Source organism: Aythya fuligula, chromosome 1 (assembly GCF_009819795.1).
Source record: "Aythya fuligula isolate bAytFul2 chromosome 1, bAytFul2.pri, whole genome shotgun sequence".
Classification (NCBI taxonomy): domain Eukaryota; kingdom Metazoa; phylum Chordata; class Aves; order Anseriformes; family Anatidae; genus Aythya; species Aythya fuligula.
Genome location: NC_045559.1, coordinates 128,262,178 through 128,289,230, shown reverse-complemented (window position 1 = coordinate 128,289,230; position 27,053 = coordinate 128,262,178). Strand labels below are relative to the sequence as shown.

Here is a 27,053-nt window from a genome sequence, read left to right as displayed (position 1 = left end):
AATAGCATTTATTAGAAAATACCTTAATGTATTTTAGAAATCTGTAACAAAATGACTCTTGAATACTCTTTTTTGCTGAAGTAGAAGTCACCAACCAAATTAGTTATTCTATAGTTATTTCTAGAGATTAAAAAAATATGAATAAGTATCTATGAAAAATATTTAATTCTATATTTTTAATTAAAATTTTGTTCAAAATAAATAGTTTCTAGGACTTGTTCAGTCTCCACACAATCATATCAGAACTGAGCTGAGCTTCTGCTAGTTTCAAAGCCATTTCCTGGTAAAGGGCACCATTCATTGTTTGATTCATATTTAGCACACTCTCTTCCCGTTCATTCTGAAGCTTCATTCTGAATTGCTGAACTTTGTCCTCACTGTCCAGTAAAGAAGCCACAGGAGCATCACTGATTTTTTTGCCAGGCTCATTCTGCCTTGTCAAACTGTTTTCAGCTTTACTTTCTTTTGAGGAGAGAGAAGTCCGCGAGGTGAGCATTTCTTTTTCCAAAGCCAGCGCTAACTGCTCAGTAAGTACATCTTTGCTTCCAGATTTCAGGAGTTTTACATCACAACTTGGTGGGAGAACTTTAGTGAGGCTATGAAGGCACTGGAACAAGACTGTCAGACTTCTGTAAAATAAGAGTATTGTAATTAATCTACCTTGTATGTTCAAAATTCAGTAGTGGCAACTACAGTAACGCTACTTTAAATCAACCAGGGAAAAAACTTAAGATGATTATGGTTTTAAGTACTGTGTATACAGCATACACAACCATAAGCAAGGACTGTCTAATGGAGTGCACTTAGCCAATGTACACAAAAAAAAGTTTGTTCAGCAATATAAATAATCTACATTAAAATACACGCAGTTACATGAGCATCTCTTCTTTCTTTGAGAAGTATTTCACTGTAACGGCCACATGGGATAACACAAAGAAATATGCTTCCTGGTCTGCATGCAAAGGCAAAAAAAAAAAAAAAAGTCAGTTATATTCATAGGTTGTTACTATCAGTAGATATGTACTGCACAGCTATTTGGTGGCTCACTACTTGTCTTTTTGGAATGGTCACTGGTAAGAAAGTGTTACACTTCAATTCAGATATTCAAAATTAGTAAGGATCCCGGATAAAATAGTGTTGGTGTACATCAGGGAACTGACTCCCTTAGACACCAGTATAGTGTATACGATGCAGTGACAGACTGACACACATTCTAAGAGGAATGCAGAGTTTTTCAAAATATTCTTATTTCCTGTATTTGGCCAGATGAGCTCTGCAGATGTCTTTTGATAAAAAAAAATAAAAATAAATAAAAAAATTGTTTCAGAACAAAAGACAAACAAAAAGCATCCACAAGCATCCGCAAATAGCTAGGTTTCCCACACTGATCAGAAAGGCATTTTTATTTGTAGTTCAAATTCAATTGTTTTTTAAAATTCTCTTAAAAATTTTCTTAAAAAAAAAAAAAAAAAAAAAAAAAAAACCACAAATATTATCAGCATATGTTCATATTACTCTAATAAGAATAATGAATATAAAATTATGATTGGCTGAAAAGAACAAAATAGTACCAAGCACATATTAAAGGAGACTAGAATATTTGGAATCCAATGTACTGCCAAAGACAAAATTAAATGTTACAACTCATGCTCTGACATAGTTCTGATATGAAAATAGTTCTATGCAGCTGTAGGAAACAATATAAAGATGATCTAAAGCGTATATGTTAGATAAATATATTCCACACTTTTTGACCAATTTTACCTGCAAAATAGCGTTAGAACTCCTTCAAATGGACTTTTCAGGGTCCAGTTAAAAACTGTACTGTATACATTTCCTGTTTTATGACAGAACATATAGTCATGGCATTCTTTAAATGGTGTGCACTCCATTTCTCCAAGTAACCATGAATTTACTGAAGTTAGTGTGAAGTCAGAAGACTGAATCTGAAAGGAAAATCTCATAGATGCTGCAAGGACAGCGAGTATGTCTTCCATGGAACCTGCAAGAAAATACAGTAAAAAGATATTTGACCTAAATATTTTGATCAGGTTGCATGCAGTAAATGTGAATAGATTTTTGCTTCACACTCCTAGTGTTACTTGGAGAATCTGCACCTGCATTCAAGTGTTCTCTGGAAATTTTCTTCTCACCTAAATTCTTATACGTACTTCTGTCAAACAAAACGGTTACCTGATTAACAGTATCATCTGTATAAAAAAAAAAAAAAAAAAAAAAAGAGCTCTAAAGAGAAGCATCACCTTGCCAAACGAATACTATTAATAGCCTCCTATTGGAGGCTAACACACTGGTGTTAGCTGATGATATAGCATTAAAGGAAGAAATTGAAATTCTTTGAAAATGATCAGAAAGACATTTCACTACATTAGTAAAAGCCCAGTTCAAAACCAGTTGAATTAGGAACTTTGAAATAAAAAAAAAAAAAAAAGCAAAAAAAGATGTGAAGATGAGGAAAAGCTTCAATTACTTTGGTATTATTTGGAAAATAGTAATACTAAGTCAGAAAAGTGTGTCTAATCAATACTAAATATCTTAGATGAAAAAATGCAGGATGCAGCTTTCCATGTTCAGACTTATCTTTAAAGTTAACCTTTCCAGATGCGCTTCAGCACCAATGCTATCACAAAACCTTACAGCAATGCTTTTTTCCATTTTGAAAAATTTCTTCTGCCTTGTATTTCACCCATCTCTAAATTGAAAAAATCTCTGCAGTTTGCATTCAAAGAGAGAGACATAATTACACCCTGAAAACTTAGCCTCATCTAGAATAAACAGAAGAATCAACCACGTATTTATGAATCCAAATCATATCAAGCCATTTACCTGTACAGTAACTATTATCCCTTAGCATCTTTACTGAGTATTTTCCATCTGAGATATCTTCCAGACTTAATAAAACTTTCCCACAGAGTAAAGTGATCTTTTTGCTCTTCTGTAAACCATCATTCTGATGTTTTTGTTTCTTTGCATGTAGTAGAACTACACAACATACACAATGAAATGCCAATAAGGGTGAAAGGCTGGTAACAGCAGTGACTGTCTTCGCTCCTTCCAGATTAATCTTTGAACATTTCTTATGAACCTGTTTTTTCAGATCATTCTTGCTATGCAAGTCCAATTTCATCTTTTTCGGTGGAGGCTCAATTTGACACGAGGAAACAGATAATGCTGAGAAGGCTTTGTTCAGCTTAATGATTTTATTCCGACACTCAATAATTGGAGAAATTGAAGAGAAGTCTTGATCCACCACTAAAGATAAACTGACATCACTCAGTGACCTGTAAAAATCCATGTAAGATGACTGCACGCACAGAATGCATTTCGCCTCTGAGAAATAACCAAAACTTTTCAGACATATACAGACTTGTAAGACTACGAAACTCCAATATCATTCCAAATTAATTCAGAGAACACACAAAGAGTATATTTTGAATGACTGTTTCATCTAAGCTTGGTATTAAGAGCTTCTAGGAGTTCGATGCGTCTAACTCAAGTAATTTGGGCATTTCATTCCCCCAGAATATGTTGAAAATTCTACATAACTATTGCAGATACTCTACAGCATTTGTAATCTATTTTTAAAATCCAAATCTTTTAATGATAAATTCAGAAAATATCAACTCTACTGTCTTTGAGGTTTAACTAAAAGCTATTCTAGTATTTTATATTGCTTTTTAGGTATTCAAACAAAAGTGTGTGTAGAGAGTAAAATAAAAGATTTAAAATACCATTTCCTTAAACATTCAGTAATTTCCTGAAATGTATGAAGTGCTTTGTTCATTCAACACAGGGTTCTTCCATGAAATCCTAATAGTACTGTTTCTGATCTTCTCTTAATGAAGATTATTTTTTTCTGTCAATCAACTCAGTCTCAAGATGTCACTGACACCTGAAAGTCTTATAAATGTCTAATTTTCTTCACAGAGAAGTATCACCACCTTACAGTGCAATCTAAAATATCACTATAATCTTGCATTAGTAGGAAGCCCAAAAAATAATCAGTAAAGACTTGCAGCTTTGGGGTAGAAAGAAGGAAAGCCCTTTTACCTGGAACCACAGGTTGTTGTATAGAGTATTGAACTGGAGACCAGAAGACCTAGATTCTGCTGCTAGCCTACCAGGTAACCTTTGACAAATGATCTCAGAAGATCTTCACAGATCTTTTCTCAGCTGTAAAAATGGGGGATAGGGCAATATTGCTGCTGATTTTTAAAGAACAGTTACAAATCTTGAAGGCTTCTGAAGCTATACAGGAATTAGGTATTTCAATTTCAAAACCAAATTGTCATCAAAGCTAAAAGAATAAGCACTGGAAAGGCAAAAGCAATCTCTTGCCTCAGTGGCTCTTAATAGGCCGTCAAGAAGACAAGGTCAACTTTCCTGTAAAGTTATAGCAACCTGGCAGTTGAGCAATAATATACCCACAGCTCAACAGAGCAGCCAAAGGGCCTAATAGGTCAGCTCCCTCACAGCCACCGGAATTATTTTCAGTGGCATCAACACTCTTTAAGCTTACCCTAGCACAGTCTCAGCTACACAGCATGTGGGAATATAGGTCAAAAGGCAAGTTCTGTCTCCACCAGCATAAGTTTGTTTAATGTAATCCTGCTTTTTTAAAAAGTATGCTCCAAATTATCTCCCTCCATCTAAGAGGGAAATGACATCAGCAGTAATTACTACCAGAACTAAGCAATCATAATGTACAAAATAAACAAATCATTATAACAACAATAAGAATAAACAAACAGTTTTGAAACTTTAAGTATTGAATGCGTCTTTGTTCCATGTAATTTACATAATAAATTGGCTTAGCAAATACTTTATTTGATTGGATATTGACTTTAGCATCGCTGAACACTATTAAGTTGATCAGAGAATTTAAGATGTTTTCTTCTGCACTTCTTTTTAAGCAAATTGCATTCTAGGAATGGCAAGATATTAACACTAAGGCAGCAAGCATGTTATAGCTAGGACAGAACTAAATTTACACTACTTGCTGACATCAGTATACCTTACTTATGCTAATAGGAACTATAGAGAACCATAATTGTTGTCAAAGAAAGCTGTTATAAAAAGTCTCCAGTAACGATGTAGTTATATTGATGCAGCTAATTTTTGGCTATATAACGCATTTTTTGCACAGTGCTAGAGAGAGACAAGCTGCAGCAACAACACTGGCAAGACACACACATGAAACAATTTATACACACAATGAGAAAAGTCAAATCTCAAAAATCCACTCTTGCTACTGCGGGGCTTAACTTGTAGTCTCAATTTCTATAAAACTAAAGAACAAAATTATTAGTTTCGTATACTTACAAGGAAAACGATTCAGTTAGTTTTACTCCAACTACCAAGCTTTCACCCACAACACGCTGCCACAATTTCTCTACGAAGTGGTCTGGAACTTTAGATGTCGATGATGCCTCTTTACTAAGAGAATGAGGAGGATTTTCTACATCATCCCAGAGAGAGACAAGACCTTCCTTACAGAAAAATGTTTGTTTAGATAAATTAAGTGCATATACTTGTTCTTTTCATATTGCATTTTTTAGTGTTTTGCCAGAAGTGATCCCTGGAAGTGGTTTTAAGACACATAAAATGAAATCTATATAAACTAGTTTGTTCTCTAGAATAGATTTAAAATATATAATCACCTTTTCTTAAAACACAAGCTGTCATGACAAAAGCAACTCATTCTCTCCTAAGCAGCATGAGTATAAATCTTGTACTGTAATATAACTAATTATCCTGAGAAGACTTAAGGTATTAGAAGTTATATTATATTATTGCATTAATTGCTTAAAATTTGCCATCTAAACCTGGCTGAAGGGGACCTGAAGGGGACAACAACATTAACTGAAATATCAAGTGTATTTCAGGTAAGTTAAGATGTTTATTTAAAGAAACATACTAAAATAACATTTGAATAAACCCCATCACCTTTTTAGCTTCAATTCACTCTGCCCCTGTTACAAAATCAATTTTGCTTACACAAATCTATCACAGCTAATTTTTCATATCAAATAACTGTCCATGATCTAACATGTTATCTAGGCAACTGTGCCAATTAGGACTGTACGCTCCCCCTGCTGTTTGTCACTAACTCTTTGTTAGAGTTTACACCTCCATCCAACCTAGTCAGGAGGTACTGTGTGAATCAATTTCAAGGAAAATCAATTAAATTTACTCTTATCTACATACACTGACAGGTTAAGAGAATGAACCAGACTTTACTTAGAGCAAATTAGTGAGTTTTGATAGTGGCAATCCCTACTGATAAAAGTAACAAGTGGTTGAGGGAAGCACCCTGTACAAATGGCTCAGCAGAACTCAGAAGTGGTCTGTGCTCTCCTCTGCTTTTTACCTTTTTTGCAGTTGGTAGAATATGGCTTCTTTCTTCAACAAGGTCTATTAATGCTCTGCATGATTCAATAAGAACCCTCTTTTTGAGGCCTAAATGCTGCTGGAGCTCTCGAACAGAAGAAAGACCAGCCTGTAAAAGATAAAAATGATTATCAGACTTTGGCTTTAGTCTACAGCAAGTAAGAACTGTTATTGAAGTTACCAAGATATCCTTTAGCTTTCCATTTTAAGCAAGCATCACGACCTTTTGTTCCTCAAAAAGAGCTTCTAAAAGTTGTCCGGGTCAGGTTACTCTGCTGCCAAAATATGAATCTAAGAGTCCTGGCCTCTTAAAATTAAAGCTTGATCTGAACTTAAACTTCTAAAGTAAATATTCTCAAATTAGGTAGGTAATCTCCTTCATTATTGCTCCTACTTTTGTAACGACATCAATTTTGATTTTTTATTAGGACTTGTAGTGATTATTATTCAAGTAAATATATTGAGGAGTCGACAGTTTTACAGACAAATATGTAGGCTAATTCTCAGCTTAAAAAAAAAAAAAGCATGCCAGCTCCAGATTTTAAGTTTAAGAAAACTCCTCAAAACTGTCCTCTGGAAGACAAGATCCCAAGAAGTCTGCAAAAGACGTGAGAACAAAGCTTATCATTAGAACTGAAAAACAGCCTCTAAATTAATAAAGAAATAGAAAGACATCAAGATAAGTCATCACCAACTGGCAAGACTGCATAGAAAGCACTTCAAGTAACAGAAATGATGCCATTTGCTCAAGCTGCAACAGCAAAGAGCATTTAGAGCAAGTAGTACCCATCATAAAACAAAATGATTCACCACCTATCAAACCATGTGTCCAAAGTACCACATTCCACAAAATACTCCAATGCCAGATTTAGGGTGGGGAAAGAAAAGGAAAAGTTAAGAAGAAAGATGTTTCTACGATCTCTTCCTAATTGCAGTTATCAGAATACCTTACATTACTTGGTCCCACTGGTGAGTAACTCCTGAGTGAGCAACTGAGGTACAGAAAACAAACAGGAAAGCACAGACTAAAAGTCATAATGGCTAAAGATTCACTCATCTATGCTTGCTGACCCATCTAACTTTTGCAAGTGCTTCTTCCCCTCACAAAGCAACAGGAATGAGAACTGAAATTTATCACATGGCAAACCTAGACTAACATGTGGCTACTGTTGTCTCTGCAAGAAGGGAAATGCACATTCTTTGTCTCATACCCCAAGATGTGCTGACCAACAAGTGTCAGCAGAAGCCACAACCTTTGCGCTGTGGAACTGAGAAAATAAGAGTGCATCACTTTAAAACAGAAGATAAATACCAACATAAAACCATTGCAGTACAGAGTTGAATACAACAGAGCTAAGAGAAAATCCAGCATAAACAGCAGAACAGATGAATCACTGTCTGAAACAAAACAAATTAAGGCAGAGACTTAGTGTCAAGTAAAACAGCCAGTGCTTTGACACGCTGCAATTAAATACTGATAATTATTGATAATTATTGATAAATATTATAAATAAATATTGATAATTATTACAATATTGATAATTAAATAAATAAATAAAGCTAAAGCTACCAAGAACTGTGGCCTTTTTGCAAAGGGCAGAGAATGAAAAGGAAGATTCATGATAAGACTTAAAATACTGTGAAAAGTAAAGGTGAAACAGAAAAAGTCGACAAAGCCAAAGGGAAACCTAATTCAGAGGCCTAGAATCTGAAGCTGCTGCTATAGTAAGTAACAGGCTCTGTGGTTTTCTAGTGACTAAAATCCATTATGAAAAAACAAACTGAAAAAAGGGTCGATTTACAGCAAAGATAGAAGAATAACTACTGAAAGTTCAGACTAAACACAGTAATAAAACACAGTAATAAAAATTAGTTGTACATAACATTTCTTGAATACTTCCCACCCACTACTGAATCAACATTACTAGGACGGGAACAGAAACAATTAGACATTGTAGCAATCCAATAAATCAGAAGGATGTGAGAAAAACAAAAACAAACAACAACAACAACAACAAAAAAAAAAAAAAAAAAAAAACACCAACCCTGCCCTGAAACAGGCAAGCCGAGTTGAAGGAAGCAATTTTATCACAGTCAAAAGAACATGGCATTATAATCCTTACAAAATTGTTTAGTAGCTGGATATAGAACAGGCCAGCACTCCTGCCAGAACAGCCAACTAAAATCATCAGAAACCCTGTAACTGTGGCTGTTGTAGTGTAGCTGCACTACTCTGCCAAAGGAAGTTTTCTTCAGAAGATACTGTAATGAATGTTAAGGAAGAATGAAGGAAGAATGAATGCATGAGAAACTTAGAACAGTTCCAAAAATACACTTCCAGATTTTTCAGTTTTACCATCTGCAAAATGCAGCTTACACGTATTACTGTGCATAACTTAAATGCAGCCTATTCCTATGGAGTGGAGCTCAACTTAGTCCTGCCAAAGTTTTCACGTGGCTAGAAAACAGCTATGCGAGTGTAGAATATTTAGAGGTAAAAACAGAGGTATGAGAAAGGGCTGCATTTGCTATTTCACTTTGTCCTAACATAGGAGATAGCACAGAGACTGTCAAAGCATGATTAGATTGCAAAATTCTACAGGACCCAAATTTTGATGATGAGTATTAGAGCCCCCACTCCAAGGCTAAATAACTTTTGCACATTTCCAAGCTAAGCAGGATCCATGCACTATTGTATCAAACAACCATCCTTGAAATTCAGTAATAAATCAGATTGCAACAAAGCAGCAACAGCACTTTACTATTCAGGGAAACACACAAAACAGCGGAGATCTCAACAGGGAAGCAACACCAAGGCACCTACGTCCAAATTCATCACCATGGCAATGGCAAAGATTTACAGCATTAAAACATAAGAGGATTTTTGATTTGCCTGTAGTGCTTGTGCTAGCACGTGGTTTTGGAAATTAGAAATCTACTACTTAAAAATATATATATTTATGACTGATTCTGTGTCTCTGTCAGAAGGACTGTATCAGCAGATGATAACATGAGAACTTCAGCCAGTGGCTTGCTTCTACCAGAGCCATTAGAACGTGCAAAACAGAGTATTCATTTGATCCTAGCACAGATCCACCAAGATGTAAAACAGAAAACCAGCTGGTATTTAAAAAGAACAATGTCAAAAGACAAGTTACTTAAAACATTTTGCAGTCAGTGGCAGGGCAGACATCTTCATGACCAAACTGGAAGGATCAACAAACAAGAGGGAAAACTAATGTCTGTCTGGCAGAGGGAGAAAGTAGCTTACTAAGTAAGGACAGACTATAGGAACAAATAATTCAATTTTAAAATATTTGACTACCAAAAGAGTCTAAAAAGAGAAAGTAGTGTATTGTGAAGGAAATATGCACTTTTTTTTTTTATGTGAAAGCCAATAAGCCTCTAATGCACAAAGCAAATAGCTGTGAAAATCTAGGGTTGGAACGGACCTCCTGAGGTCTTTGGAATTAATCAAAATACTTTCTTCTGCCTTCCAGGAAAGACAAATCCATTTTTCAGTGTTTTCCAAGAAACAGTTATTATCTTTTGAATGACACAACTTCAAACATCTCTTCTGTCATTAAAAAATAGAAAAATCTCCTTTTTCAGTCTTTCCGTAATGGATCAGATTCCTTCTTTTATTTGAGTCCTAAATTTTTCCCAGTCAACTTGCAAATTTTTTTTTTTTGCAGTCAACTCAACAAATTTTTAAGGGCTGGAGATCTGCCACAACACTGGTTTTCACTAGTTCTCAAATGAACAGAATAATTACCTTCTATGTCATACTTAAAGCATTCTCAGCAAACTAACAACATTCTTACATCATTGGCTCTCTTTGAGATTTATACTATCTCCTTAAGTTTCTGGGTTTTGCTGTTGTTTTTAATTTTCCTATTTGGTCAATTGCTAGCCATCTACCTTAGACCAAGGTAACTACACACAGTACTGAAAAAGAACATATTGGAGAGCACGCTGGAGGTTTACTAGCAGGATGAAAGTTAGAAAGTTGCATTTTCATGTTTCACTAGCAGCCAACAATATATTCCCATCATTACTTATACTCTAGCAAGTTTCCCCCAGCTTGTTTTATAAATGAAGCTAATTAAAAGGATGCATTTTAACTTCAATCATTCTACTTTGCAATATTAGCCTAAGAAAGCTGCTAATAACTGGAAGAAAATCATCAGCAGGTGATGAAATAACCATGGTCACTAAGTAGGGCAGAAATCAAAATTGACTTGACTGAAGTCCATAGACAAAGGAAAAGTTGATTCTTTCAGGATTAGCTGCTGCTCATTGGCACTCTTTTGGGAACCTGTCACTACACTGGCTCAAAGCACATAATGCCGAGCAAAATAAGTAGCCACTCAGATTTTATAAAACTGGTTGTTCAATATCTAACAGTAAAATGACTGTTACAAAGCCTTTAAAAAATGGCTTCAGCATTATCTCAAAATTTTAAATAAAATTAGACCCTTCTGATTACCCATATGCGTTTATAACTGAGAGAACTAAAGCAGACTACCACCAGTTCAGGAATGGACACTAAATAACATTGTTTTCTCCATTAATCACTTCTCCAATAAAAACAGTAACAGTATCGTTAACCTTACCCTTTGGGTAATGTAATGATAAAGTAATGTGGAGAGAATACAGAAAATACAGAGAACACAGAAAATACAGAGTACTACGTACAGAGTACTAAATACATAGTACTATATACAGAAAATACAGAGTACTATGGAGTACAAACCTGTAATCTTTTTTCAAGAGCTTGGATGGTAAGCAAACCATTCTCTTGCAATCCTTCTGCAGCAGGAACATCATCTTTGTAATTAATACCACTCTAAAAAAAATAAGTTAAAAAAGTAAAAAGCTGAAAGAAAGGTACAGGCTATTACATCCTACTAAAATAAAGGGGAGGGGGGTGACAGGGAACACCATAAGAGTAACCATATGCATTCTAAAAGAAAAGTCTTATCTTCTGACAGCAATTAGCATTTGGTAGTACATAACAAAAAGGCCCAATTACGAGAAGATAATTGATAATTTACCTTAATTTTCTTAGCTAAAAGCTAAGCATTGTAGCAAACTTGTTGCACATCTGAAACATTTTCAACCACATTATTTTAAATTCCTGAAAGAATACTGATGCTGTCCAGAAAGCAAAACAATCTCCTCAGATAACTTACATTGCAATTCAGACTCAGAGAGTGTTGTATTCAAAATTCGGGGCATTTTGCAACAGACATCCAATTTCACTTTGTACCAGTATCTTAATAATTTCTTGAGGTTTCTTGATTTAGTAAGCACAGACTGTGCAGCTGAGAAAAGGCAAACTGAACTTACTTCATAGTTGACTTTTCCCAAATCCGTTATTTTGAATGTACTTAACAAGTCTGTACTGGAGTCATCCTTAAAAAGCAGCAACAGTTGGTCAGTTCCACAGCCAACAAAATCATCTACCAGAACAGACTTCACCTTCTGCCACTTGGAAGCAACCTACAGTAGAAGTTTCAAAATACATATATTGGAATAAATCTTGTACGTGAGATGTTGTTTTGATGAAGTTTGCTTTTTAGAATGAGGCACCCTAACTGAGTGTCTGGAATACAGTGATTTCATAAATTTCAAGATCTTAATCCATTGTTTGGAGCCTCTGTAACACTGGGAAAGCCTAGCCACTCCTCTTTGAAGACCACTTTCCAGAACACAGGTGGCAAAGACTGCACTTTTTCAGTGTAGTCAAACAGATGAATAGCTGAAAGCTGTGCAAGTTATTCAGAACGCATAATAATTTCAGATCACTTACAGATATTCTACCTTTAACATTCAGAAAAATGTGTAGCTATACACAACAAAGATAACTGAGATGTAAAGCCAAAATTGTACAGTAACAATATCTATAAAATGCTGAGGACCAGAAACTTTCATTTCCTGAGTTATGTGACTTCTTGACAGAGTATTACAAAACTCTTGCAGTTTTGTAACTACTGACTTCAGGAAAGAAAAGCAAGGTTGGAGTTACATGATCTTTGTGGTCCCTTCTAACACAAGCCATTCTATGATGTCTTAGAAACAGTGTGGGTTTTTTTTTGTGACTGGTAAGTAAGACTCAAAAGCTTCTCAATTTCAAGAAGGTTATGCTTTAAAATGATACAAATTTACTGTCATTTTAACCTAAAATACGTAAACCCATTCGTAACTATCTTATAACTTTAAATCCTCATTCTATGGAAGTTTTTAATTATCAGCAGAAGCTTTGGCCTAGGCTTATAAAAATGCATTATTAAATACTAGAATCCAGGATTTATTTTCAAGTCTGTAAGAAATAAACAAAAGTTTTTCATTACTCATACTTAAAACAGGTTATTTTAACACAATCAATAACAACCAAAAAGTGTTATAGGACCTGAACATGTAGGCTTTTCACTTGCAGAAGCTTCAGTTAAGACAATATGTACAAAAAAAAAAAAAGATAGGATAGTAAAAGGGAGCTATTGAAGGCCATAAATACCTGTAAGTTCTCACTCCGTACAACACACACATTCCCAGAGGCAAAAGACACAATAAATAGCAAATGATTGCCACTGGTTACAGCTGTTTTTATTGACCACGGCTTCTCATAAGGAAGCTCGCAAACACCTTTAGGGTGACCGTCTTGGAACCAGATGAGTTGATTCTTGTGGGTGACGGCAACCACCGATGTCCTGAGCTGCTTTTTCAGCATCTCGCTCTTACAGACGTAGGCAGAGGACACCACTCTGCTGTACGCGTGGGGCATGAAGCACGTGCTGGCCAGCATTTTCTGCGCTTCGATGGCGTAGCCGAAGAACTCGGTGCCCCAGATGGCTCTGTCCGAAGCGGAGAGCCCATCCTCAGCTTCGCCCTCTTGCAGGCGAGCGGTTCTCACCCCTAGGACTACAGTGCCTTCCCCTTCGATTTCCCCTGCCCACACCACAGAAGAAAGTTGAACGGGCGGGCTCAGCACCGTGCTGGTGCCGGGGGAGATGTAGAAGAGCCTGTCGGCGTGCCTCCACAGCACCGCGGGGCCGCCGAGCAGCCTGACGTCCTCCTTCAGCTCGTAGTCCAACTCGAACCGACAGCAGAGCTCGAAGCGGTTGGAGCCGTGCACGGCGAGGAGCAGGTACTCGACGGCCTCGCTCCCCTTCCTCCTCCTCAGCAGCACGCAGGGCAGCACCACCCCCGTGGCGGCGTGCGCGGCGCAGCCGCAGCAGACGATGGCGGCGTCGCAGCGCCGGCCCCGCAGCCCGAACGCACCGCTCGAGCCGCCGCCGAAGCGCCCGCCGCCCAGCGCCGTCCTCCTCAGCCGCAGCTCCAGCTCCGCCTCCGCCAGCCACAGCACCAGCACCTGCCCGCCGTAGGGCAGGGCGTGCGCCCCGCCGCCACCGCCCGGGGACCCCGCGGCCATCCCTGAGGCAGCAGCGGGGCCGTTGGAGCCCCAACGGAATTAACGGAAAGCGGGGGGGGGGGAGGGAGGGGAGGGAGGGGAGAGGAGGAGGCGGCGCGCACCCGTCCGAACCTCCCGCCGCCGCCGCCGCGCGCGGGGCACGACGGGAGGAGGGCGGGAGGGGGCGTGACCTCCTATCACAAGCCCCACCCCTTTCCCCTCGTCGCCCCGCCCCTCCCGCGGGGTCACGCGGCGCGCGGCCCCGCCCCTCCCCATTCCTTCCTGCCCCCCGGAGCATGGCTGACGTGAGTGGGCTCGCGCCGCTACCCCCCCCCCCCCCCCTTCCCTCACAGCGGGCGGTTGGCGACCGTTGGGGGCGGTTGGGGGGCGCCGCGGGCCCTCCTCACGCCCCCCCCTCTTTGTCTCTCTTTCTCTTTCTCTTTCTTTTCTCCCCCTTTTTGTCGTTCGCCCTCAGCAGCGCCGGGACAAGGCGGCGCTGGTCAGCGAGACGAGGCGGCGCTTCGAGGCCGAGTACCTGCCAGGTGAGCCCCGGCCACGCCGTGCCCCGAGCCTCAGGGGGGTTTCTCCTCCGCGGTGGCTTCGCCCTTGCTGCTGGTGGTGCTGGGCTCGGCGCTTGGCGGCCCTAGGGGAGAAATGCGCTGCCCTCCGCCGGCCTGCGTGGGGCAGGAGCTGGTTTCCCGGAGCATCTCGAGCCTTCGCTTCGTGCTGGTCCGGATTAAAGCTGCGCTGCCAGCTTCGGAAGCGTGTGGGCTGCGGAATGAAGGGCAGGGGGAGCCCCCGGGGAGAGGGGAGCCAGGGAAGGCTGCGGGGCTTTTCGCTCGATCCCGAGCTGATTTGCATTGCTTAGGGTTGGAGGCTGTACAGCAGGTCGGGCAGTCTGCTGACAGCCGCAGGAAGCACGACGTTTTGCTATGGCTGTGTGAAGGCTCTCCCTTACAAACATTCTCCTCCCCAATTTTGAATGCAAATACAGCAAGAGCCCAGTAGCGTAGGAGTTGCATTCATCTCCTGTAAGTCCAAATCCTGCAAACACACGCTTTGCATTGATGTACCTGATCAGGACTATTAAAGTTTCTTACCACTTTTTCATAAGGCTTCCACACCTCTGTAACTTCTTTATGATCAGCACTTAAAGCACTTATCTTTATAAATTCTGGGGGATCTTGAATCTGGTATGACTTTGTTTCACATGTTTGCCCTTCTAGTAGTCATAAAGAAATTACTTTGGTCCATGTTTAGCCATGGCATGTATTTCTAGCATAACAATACAATTATTAGAATAATGTCTTGAAGGGAAGAGGAGGGTTTATCTTACATTTTGATTTGTGAATGAAGTTCTTCAGCAGCCTTGAAACTCAGGAGAGCGAAGAATCTTCAACTATAAATTCTTTTGGCTGCTAATGTTTTCAATTAATGTGTTGTTTTCCTATGATAGATGTATCTATTATCCTAGAGCTACACTTGCTGTTCAAAAACGACCCCCCCCAAAAAAAAAAACTACTTAGCTTTAAACTGCTTTGGGACCAGTTGCTGCTCAAAGAGAGTATTACCTTTTCACTTGAACTATCCATTAGAATCCTGTAACTCTGCAAACTACTTTAGTTGTAATGAAGCTGCCGTTGGGCTGGTTGTGATAGTCTCTAAAATAATTCAACACTGTTGCAAGGTGAGCTCTAATCCTGCCTGCAGTATTTGGAACACACACTTTCTCAATAGGCTCCCTTTTTTGGTTGTGGTTTAGAGCTCTCAGCCCTTTCGAGAAAATCGGATTAGGGATTTTTTTGAGTTTAGGTTCTTAAGTCCCTCCCTTAAATTTAGAAATGCCACAAGCAAATTAATGTTGTCCCATCCAGTTTGAGTGTGAAAAACATAAAAGTTTTTGTGTGACTGTGGTCCTTCTGCCTTTATTGTATATATTCTAAAATGCATTCTTCTATCCTTTCTTACTTGAAAAGGGATGCAAAGGGGCACAGATACAGACACCCCCAAACCTGTGACTTCTTAAGTTGTAAAGGTACAGATGATTGCTTGATATTCAGCAAGTTTAGTCTGCTTGAAAAAGTAAGGTCACTGTCAAGGTACATTGGGAAACTGATGCTTTCATAGAAAGTTCGGTGTGGTTGTAGAATTGTCAGCCACCACAGAATGATCCTAATTCCACTTACAAGTGAGATGTAAGTGGTAATAATTGAATAAAACTTACAGGCAGATTTTATTTCTGGGGAGTTGCAGCTGCTGCTGTTTTATTTTCCGTCTGAAGAAAACAGAGGTAGTGATTATTCTAGACAGTAAGGGTTTGTGTTAAAATGTCAGAGTCACTTTGTGGAACTCACAGTTACTGGATTTCCTCCCCCCATGCAGGATTTGCTAATGGCCACATACGCTGTGTGGTCCTGCAGTAGTGTTTATTTTTGTTGTGAAATGAAAACATAAAGGTTCTTTGGAAATCTTTATTTTGGTTGAAATTTATTGGCTGAATACAATGTTTTAGATTAAAGCAGAATATGTTAAAATATCTTAAATCATATCTGACTGAGAAAAGTCTCATGTTAAACTTCCACATTTAATACTGCGTGTCGGAATGTCTCAGGTAGAAGTTATAATCAAATTATATGCTACAGTCTTGACAATTTTCAAGGTAAAATGGGGACAGTCATTTTCATATAAAAGCACTAGAAATCTGTTTCTGAATTAAATGGCTGTTTCTTTTATGTGACTAAGTCAAAGAATGGCTTTAGTAGTTAGATACAGTTTGGGAAGTAGTGTTGGAGAACTCTACTGGTTCATTTCCCTGAAGTTTGCATGAGAATTTTCTTGCTGAAGTTGTTGATCTCACGTGGCCCTGGCGGGGCTTTAGAAGGAAAACTTAGCTATTGTGAGATCTTATCATAAAGCACTGTTTCACAGATAACTGTTATCTTGTGTGTTTTTTTCCCCTTCACAGTAAATTTTCAAGCTGTATTTGGAAGACAAAACTTCAGTGCTTGTGAAGAATGTATATCCCTAGTAATTAAAACTCTTCCTTTTCAGTATTGGACGCATGCCTTTGAGAAGTATCCTCTTAGTTCTGTCTGATGTGGTAGGTGGACAGCACATTGTCCCGGCAGTTTGGTGCCTGATTTCTGTTTGGATTCTTTGTGAGGGTTGGTGATGTAAGTGGTCTGTGTGGTGACAGGAACAACGAAAACAAAAGATTATTTTCCAGTACTGACTGGTACTACCAATATTTTCTAACAATCAGTCTTTTCTCATCCATTGGTGGATTTCGCTCATTAGAATATTTCTGAAACTAGGTTTTATTCCTGGACCGTTAACATGAAAATTAACATTTTCATGTTGCAAAAGAATTCATTTATAGTTCTTGGTGGATTTTAGATTTTAGAAATCTTAGTAGGTTTTCCGATTCAAGAAGTCTGTTTTCCATGCTTTCTTTTGCACGTTTACCTTTCTTGTCTGTACTCCTTGTTCTTCCTCATTTGCATCCTCTTGCATTTTCCTTCAGGGAAAGCTTAATTTTCACACAAAAAAAAACACTTTGCAAGAGAGGTTTCCCACAGCAATTTACAGATTAAATTTCATCATGACTTCAAGCCAGTGGCAAAATGTGATTTATTAACTATATGGGACAATTGCAAATATGGTTTTAGACATCTGGGACATCCCCAAGAAAGTATAGTGATATAACTGTCATAGGAAACTCTTAAGGTAATGTTTTGAATAGCTGCTTTTCTGTGCTTATGCTCTGAAAAATCTGTTTGTTTTTTTTTTTCAGATTCATGGCTTTAAGGCTGAGAAGCTTTGTGAGGATAAGATAGTAAACATGTATGGATAGGATAGCAAACATACTTTTACAGAAAGCTATGTGATACTAATGCTTGCCCTTTCCATTCAAAGTAGCTTTTATCATCACCAATAGTATGTTTTTGCTGAAAGCTTAAATTTATTACCTCTTGTTGGAGGCAGATATTTTATTTGTATCTTGCAGTTCTATTTCTATTGAAACGACTCCTTACTGGATGGAAATGGTTTTGTTTTCTTCCTCCCAGTCTGTGTATGGCTACTGACATTCCTAAATTGCTTTCAGCCCTGTCAATTTCCTTGCTTAACAATTGAAGGCACTTATCTAAGTGGTTATAAGTGGCCATCTTGACATGTTAGAAGTCAACAGTCAATTACAGTGGGTTTCCTCTTTCTATGGCTGGAGGAGTAATTATAACTGTTTCAGACTCAAGACTTCTTGACTGACATATCTTTTAGAAAAACATTAGTTAAACTGAAAGGTCTTGTTTAATGGGAAGTTTTACATGATCTGATAAGTTGCTTGTTCCGATTCTTTTGTACAATAAAGTACTTTTTAAGTTATTCTTACTATTTGGAGGCATGTAGGTTGCTATTCCTACTTCTTACACACACACACAGAAAGGACATCTCCATTTGTGAATCAGAGAATTTCATGAATTCTTCCAGAACAAGTGTTGCAGTGAAACTCACATTTGTTTAGTTTTGCATGAGTGTAGAGTTTGTTTTAGAGTTGTTCTTTTTTTAGTATAGAATCTACTGTCTTGAAAGATGGTAGCTGAGCCATGGTTTTCACCTAAAGTATCTTAGCTTAAAGACGACTACTACTAATGGGGCAGAATGTGTCCATAACAAATAACTCCTCACTTAGACAAGAAGAAAGGAAGCTGAGTAATAGGAAGAAGTGGTTCCTGAACTTTTTTTGTCTTCTAGCCTTTTCTCCCTTTATCCCACATGTCCAATGAGAAGATGGAAGTAACTTGGAAGTAGTTATCTTCTTGTTCTTTCAAATTTTCCTTCAAATTTTTCAAGGTTTATTATCTGTGAGGAGGAAGAGAGTTAGTTTTGAACTCTTCTCCTTGCTGTTGTGACTGTTATTCCCTCAGATGTAATGTAGAATTTTTTTTTTAATAATATCTGGCTAATTTGCATAACTAAGCACTGTATGCTCTTTCTTTTTTGGATCTGAGTCTTGATTAGTTTCTACACAGCCTGTCAGTTCAACAGAAGAGTCTTGCATCATCCCAGCTGTGTGTCTTTTACTGGTAGTGGCACTCCTCTGGATGAACAATAGGGCATGAATATCTTGAGCTGAAGGATGAACCAGGCTTCCAAGCTTTTGGGCAGTTATCTTACCTATGCAATGTGTCACAAAAACCTAGTACTGCAGTTCCATTTGCAGCTTTTGCTTACTCTTTCTGAACAGGAGTCGCTGTGAATGCTGTTTCTGGTATTTTAATCTCAGAGCAGATGGGGAGTGTTCTGAGTACCTTAGAAAGTGTTGGTTATGAACTAAATGATAGAGATGCCCATATCCCTCAGCAAATGATGACTGAACTCAGTGTCTTAGCATCATCAACTATTGTGCAGGCTGTTTAAAATATATGTTGAGAACTAGAAAGGTCTATTTTTCTTTTAACTAATTCTGTTAGAAAACTCTAGAAATTCCTAATAATCCAGTAGGTTCAGTTAAATGTTGCAAGAGTAACTTCAACTGAGAAGCTTTCTGATTCTTTTACAGCATTGTTTGAAAATAAGTTTCCAAATGTCTGTAGAGTTATTGGCAGTGCATGGATTTGAAGAGGAATTCCTCCTTTAAATTGACATGCTTTCAGTAACTTCGGTATTGGAAGGACTGCAGCAATCTCTTCTCAATATTTTATGTGTGTAAGATACAATTGTATTTCGGGTTTACAGTCTCATTCTAAATTTTATTTATTTTGTAGCAAGAGTTGGATAAATCAGGTAAGGTTAAAATAGTAATCAGCACTCATGTTGTTCTATCAGTTTTACTGAGCTTACCTGATTGAAATTCTTCAAGTGCATGTGGAAGCAGAATTTGACTAGTTTGACATGTTTGAGTGCTGCATATACATAAATTTAGATTGTCACTTTGTAGAGAGCTTAGTTGCTGAAGGAGGGGTGGGAATGCATTTTTCTGCTTTCCTTACCTCTCAACCCAGCTTGCTTTACATTGTGATGTAGAAAGTCAGTTTTAAATGTTTTCTCCATTTCTTTTTCATTTTTGTAAAACATTAACTTAAAATTCTATTTTTCAATATTATCGAAGTTCACAGTTTGAGGAAAAAATTGTCACTGGGCCAGAAATATGTATTGAGATATGTTTCACATAACACATGGACATTTTCAAAACTACCCAGATCATAAATCACTGTAGGAATAATCAAATTTGAAATGAGCAATTGAGACTTTACAGAACTTAATGCTCAAAATCTTTGCACAGTGTTCCAGCTGTGCTTGACCACAACACTGAAAAGCGTTTCAGTCTTTTGTGTGCTGGATGTTCAGACCTGAACTTAGTCAGACTATAGGGAATAAGTTGTCTGGTGTGATCATAGAAATGATCAGAGAAGGAACTGGAAGAGCAAGAGAGTTTTTAGTGGGTGAGAGGCTACTGGGCAAGAGGAACAAGAAGGGATATGTTAGAATCATAGAATATCCCAAGTTGGAAGGGACCCATAAGGATCATCAAGTCCAAGTCCTGGCACCGCACAGGTCTGCCCAGAAGTTTAGACCACGTGACTAAGTGCACAGTCCAATCGCTTCTTAAATTCAGACAGGCTCGGTGCAGTGACTAGTTCCCTGGGGAGCCTGTTCCAGCGTGTGACCACCCTCCCGGTGAAGAACCTCTTCCTTATGTCCAGCCTAAACTTCCCTTGCCACAGCTTAACACCGTTCCTGCGGGTCCTATCACTGGTGTTTACAGAGAATAGGTCACCTGCCTCTCCACTCCCCCTCACGAGGAAGTTGTAGACTCTGATGAGGTCCCCCCTCAGCCTCCCCTTCTCCAGGCTGAACAGGCCCAGTGGCCTCAGCTGCTCCTCAGACATCTTCCCCTCTAGGCCCTTCACCATCTTTGTCGCCCTCCTCCGGACACTTTCCAACTGTTTAATGTCCTCCTTGTACTGTGGTGCCCAGAATTGCACACAGTACTTGAGGTGAGGCTGCACCAGCACAGAGTAGAGTGGTTCTTGCATTTAAATCGAATTTGTGTTGTACAAAAGAGTATAAACTAAAATATCAGTAAAATAGGTCAAGTCTTTACATGTAAACTAGTAAAACTAAAAATATTACAATTTAATGGTGTGTTGTTTTTTTTTTTTAACATTTTGTGCAGTGTTAGGGTCTAAGTGAAATAGGCATCACTAAACCATCCACTAACAGTTATAAATACTTAATTTTCATTGTGATGGCCCTCCCTGAAAGCATTTACATTGAATTTCTTGCTGCTGAGAGAGAAGTGGTTGTTCCAGTATGTGAAAATTAACAGTATTTTAAGAAAGGTCTTAAATTTTCTCAATCAAACCATGAAGGGGTCAAGACACTAACCAGTTTAAGTGAATAATTAAAAAAAAAAAAAAAAAAAAAAAAAAGGTTATGTTTTTGGTGGTTGGCAGAGGTACGTATCAGTGTCTGTTGCTTTCAGAAGCCTGTTTCTTGATTTACATTCCAGTGATGCAGATTGTTCAGAGAAAGGGGAACACTGATCTATAAACTGAGCTGTCCTTTAAGCATGTTTACAATAAAATTGGGTTCACTTAGGCTTTTGTATTTTACAAACCTCCCTGTTTAAAGAAACAAACACCTGACAAAACAACAACAACAAAAAAAGCTATTTATTAATAATAAAGCAAAAAGTAGCAATAACTCCTGTTTCATCATAAGTACTTCCTAAAGTGTATTAAACTGTTGTCTTCTTAACATGATATATGAGGCTTGGGGGATTTGTACTATTCCAGAGTAGCACATATTTTGTGTTCAGTAAGGTAACAATCTATAACAAGTATAGATTTTTAAATGAAACTCTATAATTTCCTTTTTAAATGAAATAATTGTTGAATGCAATGATAATGTAATGATATTTAAAGCACAATTAAAACTAGTGTGCACACTTTGTGTGCTAGTAATTTTTATACCACACTTTGTGGTCTGTCATGCTGATGCCTAGAGAGCTCAAGCTTGAGTTACTAATTCTTAATACATATGCATCTGTTAGTATGCAGATTCTTAGACTACACACCTTTTTGTGTTAACTACAAAAAACTGTTTTTGTCTATGGAAAATTATACCTACCCACCCCTCAACACACACACCTTTATTTCTAATGTGGTTTTTTTTTGATATTACTCTTTCTAGTGAGAGTAATACAGTAGTGTTTGTAATATCTTCACATTAGATAGTTGTCATGGGTTAGAAAATTAATTGAAAATTTTTGTCTCCTTAAGTATGAGACTGCAAAAGAAATCCTATACATTTAGTAAATGCCTGTTGAAACTTGACAAATCGTTTTCTATTTTCATTGCAAATGCTATGTTCTTACAATAATACATTTATTTGCTAGATAAATCAGATAAATATGATTCCAGAGATGTGGAAAGACTTCAGCAAGATGACAAATGGGTTGAAAATTACCTGATTTGGCGTCAAGATGTTGTGGATGATACATTAAAGATGATTGATCAAAGCTTTCAGTGGAGGAAAGAATATACTGTTAATGGTAAGCTATGTTATGTAATTCTTGTGGTGGTGAATGTTGCTTTCCTGTTGAACTACATCTAACCTCCACGCTTAATTTCATTACATTTCTCTCTCTCAAAGGTTGTGAAAACACCACAGAGTACTTAGCAAGAACTTTTCTACTCAATTAAAAAAAATAAAATAAAAAATTGCTTCTTATATAAACCAGTACTGTAACATTGTACTTCTAATTACAAGGTTGTTTAAGGGAAAGAAGGGAAAATAGCTCTCTCTTGTTTTGTGTTTGTGAGCTAAAATGGGGTCCTAGTAAATAAATGAAAATCGTATCTCTGATGTTGTGATACAAGTTTATCACACTAGCATTGGCCTGCCAGGTAGAATAGATTTTTTTTTTTTTTCTGAGTGTTTTGAAGATGAACTTCATCTACAAGACTTCATAATCTGAATTAAGAAAGGATAGAGCAAGAAGGGCTGTAGATCAGAACAAAAAACACTTGCAGCATATTTTTCTTCCCTCAGAATTTTATTTTTTTGTCTTCCTAAACAGATCCAATCATACAGCCTGAGAAGAAGATAATAAAATTCTCAAATGAGCTCAATTTTTGCATTAATTTCCAAAATGATTTGGGAGGTGGTCTATGAAAACATTTTTATATTTTGTTGTTATTCTTCTGTGTTCTTAGTGACTTTTGTTAAGTTGAAATGTGATTATTAATGTGATGGCTGAAATATTTTTTCCTTTGGCTTTGCAGACTTGACCGAATCTGTCCTTCCAAAAGCATTACTTGAAAATGGCGCACTCTTTCTTCATGGATATGATAAAGAAGGCTATAAATTATGTAAGTTATGCAAAACATAATATTCAGTCATCCGTCATTACTTTTTGTTTCCAGCATTTCAGTAGCATCTGTTTTGAAAAATAAATGTTTTCAAAATAAAAATATGTATGTATTAGCAACTGCCTGTATTCTGAGAAGTTGATAATGTCTATTATCTCTTTGGATCGCAGAAGTTGATAATTAATATCATCATCAATTTTAAAAAATCATAATCCTTTAAGTGTAATTGTCAGTGGGTTTTCTATCTTCCCTGTTGAAGTGCATTATTTCTTTATCTACTATGTTGAATATATACATAGAAGAAATGCTGATTATGAAATGCTGATTATTGCAGTGCATTGACACTGCTTTTCTAGCAACCCACATTCTTACATACTTGCAGGGGTTCACTGGTTTTTGTTTTGTTTTCTTATGACATTGGCATGTTCAGTAATAGTGTGAGCAGCTGAAAATTGGTGGAGAATGAACTCCCAAACCGTGTGATTAACTTAGCAATAAGGAGTAAGACTTGTAGAGGAGCAGTAAATATTTCCTGAAGTACTCTTGGGTTTGAGTGGGTAGTAGATGAGCAGTATTATTTTCTATAAATTAATTTGGTATAACATTTGACAAAAATAACCTTAAAACCTATAAAACCAAAGAGTCTTTTAAAACAAATCACCCGATAGACTATCCAGGCAATAATCTTGAATGATGGGGAGTGGGGAAAGGGGAAAACCGTCTGCAAAAAAAAACAAAGTCTGCAATTGTACTTTCCTTCTTTTACCAAGGCCAGATTGTACCTCCAGAAATGCATTAACAATCCAGTCTCTTACAGAAATGACTGTTTTAAACACTAATATGCTAGTTTTCCAATAAAATCATGACCAGAAAAATACAGCTTATATTCCCTGGCTGTATTTTGTCAAATTGTCCCTTTTCTTACTACTGTAAGATATAAGTGCTTTATGAAAAGTTGATGCATTTTTATGCTTCATGATTTTTCTATCACCTGCAAGGTAAGTAATCAAGGCTAAGTGGTGATTAGATATTTTTATAGCATAAAAATATATCATTTTTACAGATATATATTTTATTTATAAAGCTAAACATGATTATGCTGTGGTTCAATTTGATGAGATTGAAGAGGGTGGGGAAGTGAAGTAGGAAGACATGATACTTTTTTGCATTGGTAGTCAGAATACTTCAGTTGCGTTATAGGAATGTGCAAGTCAGGTGGCCGAATAAATATTTCTGATTTTATTGTCACTGAATGATAACCAATATCTCAATTTCCTATCCCTAAAGTGTTTCTTCTGTGAATATTACTGGGTTAGAATATCTCAGTATGCAAATGAGATTATGTTGTAGTTAAGAGTTACTGGTTAGTGAGCTTTTGAGAAATATTTCTTGGGCCACACACTCCATTTTAACTACTATGTGAAATAGACCTTTTAAGCTATAAAGAATTGTTTGCTTTCAAAAGAGTCCTGTGTTCAAGTAGGATATCTTTCTGAAATTCTGCATTTACAGAATCCAGTTAATATGCTGCAGTTAAAAATAAATAGATAAATAAAAAGCCTGTCTCTACACAAGCTATAAAGCTTGGAAAACTTCCACTGAATTCACAGAATGAGCTTGTGATAAGGAAGTAAAAGATGGGGGGAAAAAATCATGATTTTAAGTAAAACTTCCTGACATTTCAAGGAGAAAAATATTAGCACATCTACTGCTATTTTCGTGTCTTGTCTATTTTTTCCTAGTGTAGATGTACCACAAATGAAGGCAGCTCTTGATGTTGGGCCCCTGAATAATTCTTTTATCACTTAATTGTATAGTCAGTCATTTGGTTGCAGGCATTTTTATGAAGTCTTACTTTGAAATCCACTACTTACATGAGAAACTTGTCTCTGTGTGATTCATTTCTTATTCCAGAAGGATATATATCAGGCTTTCATATAAGTAATGTTGTTCATCTTATGAACTTCTTAGTTTTATTTTAGGAAGGTCTGTTGCTTTTTATATAATTCATAATAACTTGTGTATAAATAGTTTTTTTCAGGACATGACAACTACAAGACCATAGAAAATTTAAGCAGATAAAAGTGTAAATGTCAAAACGACAACAGTCTTCAGAACACAATATCTGAGGACTGCATGCATTTAATTTGAAATTATTGAATAAGTAGTGGGAGTCTTTAAATACATTAAAAGTATTTTTCTTCTCTACTGTCCCTTATCTGTAACATTTTCAAATTAAAAAAAATGTGCAAAAAAGAGCAAAAGAAAAGGAAAAAAGTATCCAATTGTTCTGACTGTTCAGTGTGACCATAAAATTAATAAAGATGTAGAATACAAACAAAGAGGGATTGGTAAATTTCACAGTGCATCCTGTATGGTTATGAAAATGTTTCCTGTTAATTCACATCTGTTGTTTCAACTTCTGTGTGTTTTTCTTCCTTTATTCTCCCAAGTTTGGTTTAGAGTGAAACTTCATGTAAGAGATCAAAAACAGCAACTTGAGAAAAAGAAATTGGTAGCTTTTTGGCTAGAACATTATGCCAAGAGAGATCATGGAAAGCCCTTAACAGTGGTATTTGACATGGCTGAAACTGGAATCAGTCACATAGTAAGTATATTTATTTTTTCTGATTGCTTTCTGAATTATTTAATCTAAGTCCTCATCTCCCCAGAAGAGGATTCTTGTGCAATCATTTAAACTAAAATAACAGTTAACAGCAGTGTTATGTAGGGGTTGTTCCCAAGACATAAACAGTTTCAGAAATCCATTGTTACATATTAAACAGTTTTTCAGTCTTGTAGAACACACTGAAAACTTCCTTTTAATTTGTTAAGTGATGGAGCCAAATGGATGGAGCCAACTATATAGTAGTTGCTCACAAGCTTAGTTTGTCAGTTGTTACAGATGATGATAGTGGAACTTATTGCCTTTTGGGTACTTAAAAATTAAGTTGAGGCCTCTTATTGTTAATATAGTTGCTTCCTCTTCCTCAACAGTTCAAAATTCACTGTTGTCTTTTCTTTCAACAAATCAAAGTTTGTCAAGAGCAAAGGATGGAAAAATGGGGTAATGGTGAAGTATTGAGACCTAAGCTGAGATCTACGAGAATGATGATGTGTTTTGAAAAGTCAGCATGTTCAGTTGACAATTCTGATCCTGTTCCTGTTGCTCCATCCTGCATGCCGTGTATGTTTCCCCATACATTTAAATGGCGTGTTTCTGAAGATCCTGCATGCATCTTCACTTACTGAATTATCTTGTGAAGTTAGCTTGATGCGTAAGAGCAATTTATCAAGTAGGCATTGCTATTTTACTCATCTTCACAAATGCAGCCCAAGTCTGTTTTTTTTTGTGATCCATGTTAGATATGAATCTGCTTCTGTGCAGCTTTATTTGCAGTTGTGAATGCAAGCTGAATGAGACACCACTGCAATTAGTGGAACTGATTAGTAATGGTATAGAATGAAGCGATGGGTCTGTTCGAACTTAGAAAGGATTACATTTAGGAAACAAAAATGCGTTTTTCAATTTATATAGATTTAGGAGGGAATGTATGTTGTACCTCTTACTTCAGGTCTGTTTTTTATTTGTTTGTTCTAACCTGTTAGTATCTTTATATGGAAAGCATAAATACATATCCATAGTTTGTTGCGGGCATCTTATTTAAGAATTTATTTGCAGAAACCTGTTTAGAGGAATAGAACATTGTCACTGCCTACATCTTTACCAATCCTTAAGTTATCCCTGAAATCGGGATATTTGGGGGGGCAAGGGGATGTAGGAGAGGAAGGGATGTTAGATGAGTAAATATCTGCAGAGTTCTGTGGATCATTCTCTTCAGCTGAATTGAGCA

At 37.3% G+C, this 27,053-nt stretch overlaps 2 protein-coding genes across 3 annotated transcripts in view; one reads left to right on the top strand and one right to left on the bottom strand.

Moving 5' to 3' along the window:
• Positions 1-200: 200 nt before the first annotated feature.
• Positions 201-13,843, bottom strand: FANCB (FA complementation group B). The gene is made up of 8 exons (XM_032198353.1): positions 12,929-13,843; positions 11,761-11,913; positions 11,165-11,257; positions 6,389-6,517; positions 5,341-5,507; positions 2,845-3,299; positions 1,765-2,002; positions 201-629 (listed from the first exon to the last, which is right to left on the bottom strand). The coding sequence occupies exons 1-8, from the start codon at positions 13,841-13,843 to the stop codon at positions 209-211; spliced, it is 2,571 nt and encodes an 856-aa protein (XP_032054244.1). The 3' UTR covers positions 201-208.
• A 250-nt stretch (positions 13,844-14,093) lies between these two features.
• Positions 14,094-27,053, top strand: part of MOSPD2 (motile sperm domain containing 2) — a 33,770-nt gene continuing 20,810 nt past the window's right edge. Inside the window, exons 1-5 of one of the 2 annotated variants that reach the window (XM_032190337.1) lie at positions 14,094-14,127; positions 14,301-14,364; positions 22,224-22,379; positions 23,113-23,199; positions 25,653-25,807. In XM_032190337.1, the coding sequence (XP_032046228.1) occupies positions 14,119-14,127; positions 14,301-14,364; positions 22,224-22,379; positions 23,113-23,199; positions 25,653-25,807 (471 nt within the window). In that variant the 5' untranslated portion in view covers positions 14,094-14,118. Of the gene's footprint in view, positions 14,128-14,300; positions 14,365-19,587; positions 19,607-22,223; positions 22,380-23,112; positions 23,200-25,652; positions 25,808-27,053 lie in introns of those variants that run through there. The other variant, XM_032190345.1, reaches the window with a different exon arrangement.

Coding starts and splice junctions, on each gene's coding strand:
- FANCB (XM_032198353.1), bottom strand. CDS start 13,843: ATGGCCGCGGGGTCCCCGGGCGGTGGCGGCGGGGCGCACGCCCTGCCC. Junction 3,300..5,340: donor CTAACTGAATCGTTTTCCTT/GTAAGTATACGA, acceptor GGATTTTTACAG/GTCACTGAGTGATGTCAGTT. Junction 2,003..2,844: donor GGATAATAGTTACTGTACAG/GTAAATGGCTTG, acceptor ATTTTCTTGCAG/GTTCCATGGAAGACATACTC.